This window comes from Hylobates moloch, unplaced genomic scaffold (assembly GCF_009828535.3).
Source record: "Hylobates moloch isolate HMO894 unplaced genomic scaffold, HMol_V3 SCAFFOLD_11929, whole genome shotgun sequence".
Taxonomy (NCBI): Eukaryota; Metazoa; Chordata; class Mammalia; order Primates; family Hylobatidae; genus Hylobates; species Hylobates moloch.
Window position 1 is genome coordinate 1 of NW_026664204.1, and position 1905 is coordinate 1905.

Here is a 1905-nt window from a genome sequence, read left to right on the forward strand (position 1 = left end):
TCTAAGTGTTTTTATCCATTTTAATGGGTTACTAGCTGCTAATCTGTCTGCAGCTCCTTCGAGCACTCCAGTTCTGGCATTAAGGTCAGGTGTGCCTGGGATGCTTTAAATATTTTTTTCTTTTTTTGCAATATCCAAAGACAAGTTTGCAGAGTGTCCTTCTAGAAGCTTTTTTATTCTTTCCCAAATTTTGATCTTATTAAGCGCTATTAACAGTTTCCACTAATCCTTATGTTTAGCTCCTACAATGGGCCATATCATTTGAGGTTGAGATGCCACTATACTGCCATGGTTCCAGATAATAGGAACTCTTGCCATATGTCTTACCATTTGTACCATCTGACCATTTTGTTCAGACCAGTTGAACAGTGTGGCTGTGACATGCAGACTGAGAGGTGCAATTCAAGCTAAACATCCCTGTAGGGGACCAATCAATAGTGATTCCATAGGAATCATTGTGCAGCACCTCTGCCTGTTCTGCAATGCAATCTTCCTAAAAAAGTACGTTCATATTTTCTGGCCAGGTTCAATTGTGTTTACAAATAGATTTTTGAGGGCGGTATGCCTCAATTATAGGAGCAGATTTATTATGGTAAATATTGAGACCAGAAAGCATGTGTAACTGTGTCATAAAGTGATTATATCCAGGCATTATTGCCAGCCAAGATTTACAAATATGCCCAATAAGTATAATTGATCTCTGTGTCAGCCCTTGTTGAAGGAATACTCACGGCAATGGTGATCACTGCTATCATAGCTACCATTAAATTACTCATTGTGACTGGTTGTCCCGCTTTCCTCAGGTTTTCTTCCACCATCTGTGACAGCTTCTTGATCTGTCCCCAGGTGGATGGCTGTGTTCGATGGGTGTTGCTCATGACAGTTGGGGTCCTCCTCAGCATCAGTCTTGACATGACTGCAACTGGGGGGTCCTCGTGATCCTCCCAGAGTCTCTTCCTCAGCATCTGGCTCATGATACGGTTTCAGGTGTCTTGATGGTATCCAAATCGGTGTTGATTTTGGCCTGGAGAAACACAAGCATAATCTCTACCCCAAGTTATTATTTTACCTATTTCTCAACTTTTTGGTATTGGATATCTCCACCAAACCAGTTGTTCTGCTTCTGTCTTTGCAGCTGGTTTCTGTAGATGCTGTTCAGCTGCTGATAACATCTGGTCTTTAGGCAGTCTCAAAAAATTTAAAGCTGGGCCCTGAGCCCACAGGGCTGTGCAGATGGTAGGGATGCCGACCCTACGGAGGAGCAGATGGCAGAAACAGAGAGAAACGATGAGGAGCAGTTCGAGTGCCAGGAACTGCTCAAGTGCCCGGTGCAGGTGGGGGCCCCCGAGGAGAAGGAGGAGGATGCAGGCCTGGTGGCTAAAGCCGAGGCCGTGGCTGCTGGCTGGATGCTCGATTTCCTCTGCTTCTCTCTTTGCGGAGCTTTCCACGACAGCCACCCCAAGGACTTCTGCCAGACCCGCAACAGCACAGAGGCAATTATTCATGGACTATGCAGTCTAACAGCTTACCAGTTGAGAACGATATACATACGTCAGTTTTTGACAAGAATTGCAGCAGGAGAAACCCTTGATGCACAGTTTGAAAATTATGAACGAATTACACCCTTGGAATCAGCCCTGATGATGTTGGGTTCAATTGAAAAGGAACATGACAAACTTCACGAAGAAATACAGAATTTAATTAAAATTCAGGCTACAGCTGTTTGTATGGAAAATGGCAACTTTACAGAAGCAGAAGAAGTTTTTGGAAGAATATTTGGTGATCCAAATTCTTATATGCCTCTCAAAAGCAAATTGCTTATGATAATCTCTCAGAAAGATACATTTCATTCCTTTTCTCAACACTTCAGCTATAACCACATGATGGAGAAAATTAAGACTTATG

The 1905-nt window shown here is 43.2% G+C and overlaps 1 protein-coding gene across 1 annotated transcript; it reads left to right on the forward strand.

The window, feature by feature from the left end:
* Positions 1–1204: 1204 nt before the first annotated feature.
* On the forward strand, positions 1205–1898 carry LOC116464945 (telomeric repeat-binding factor 1-like; the record flags this gene model as incomplete). The annotated part of the gene is made up of 1 exon (XM_032754332.2): positions 1205–1898. A coding segment is annotated over one exon (694 nt), but the record flags the coding sequence as incomplete, so codon positions are not given.
* Between the last annotated feature and the right edge of the window lie 7 nt (positions 1899–1905).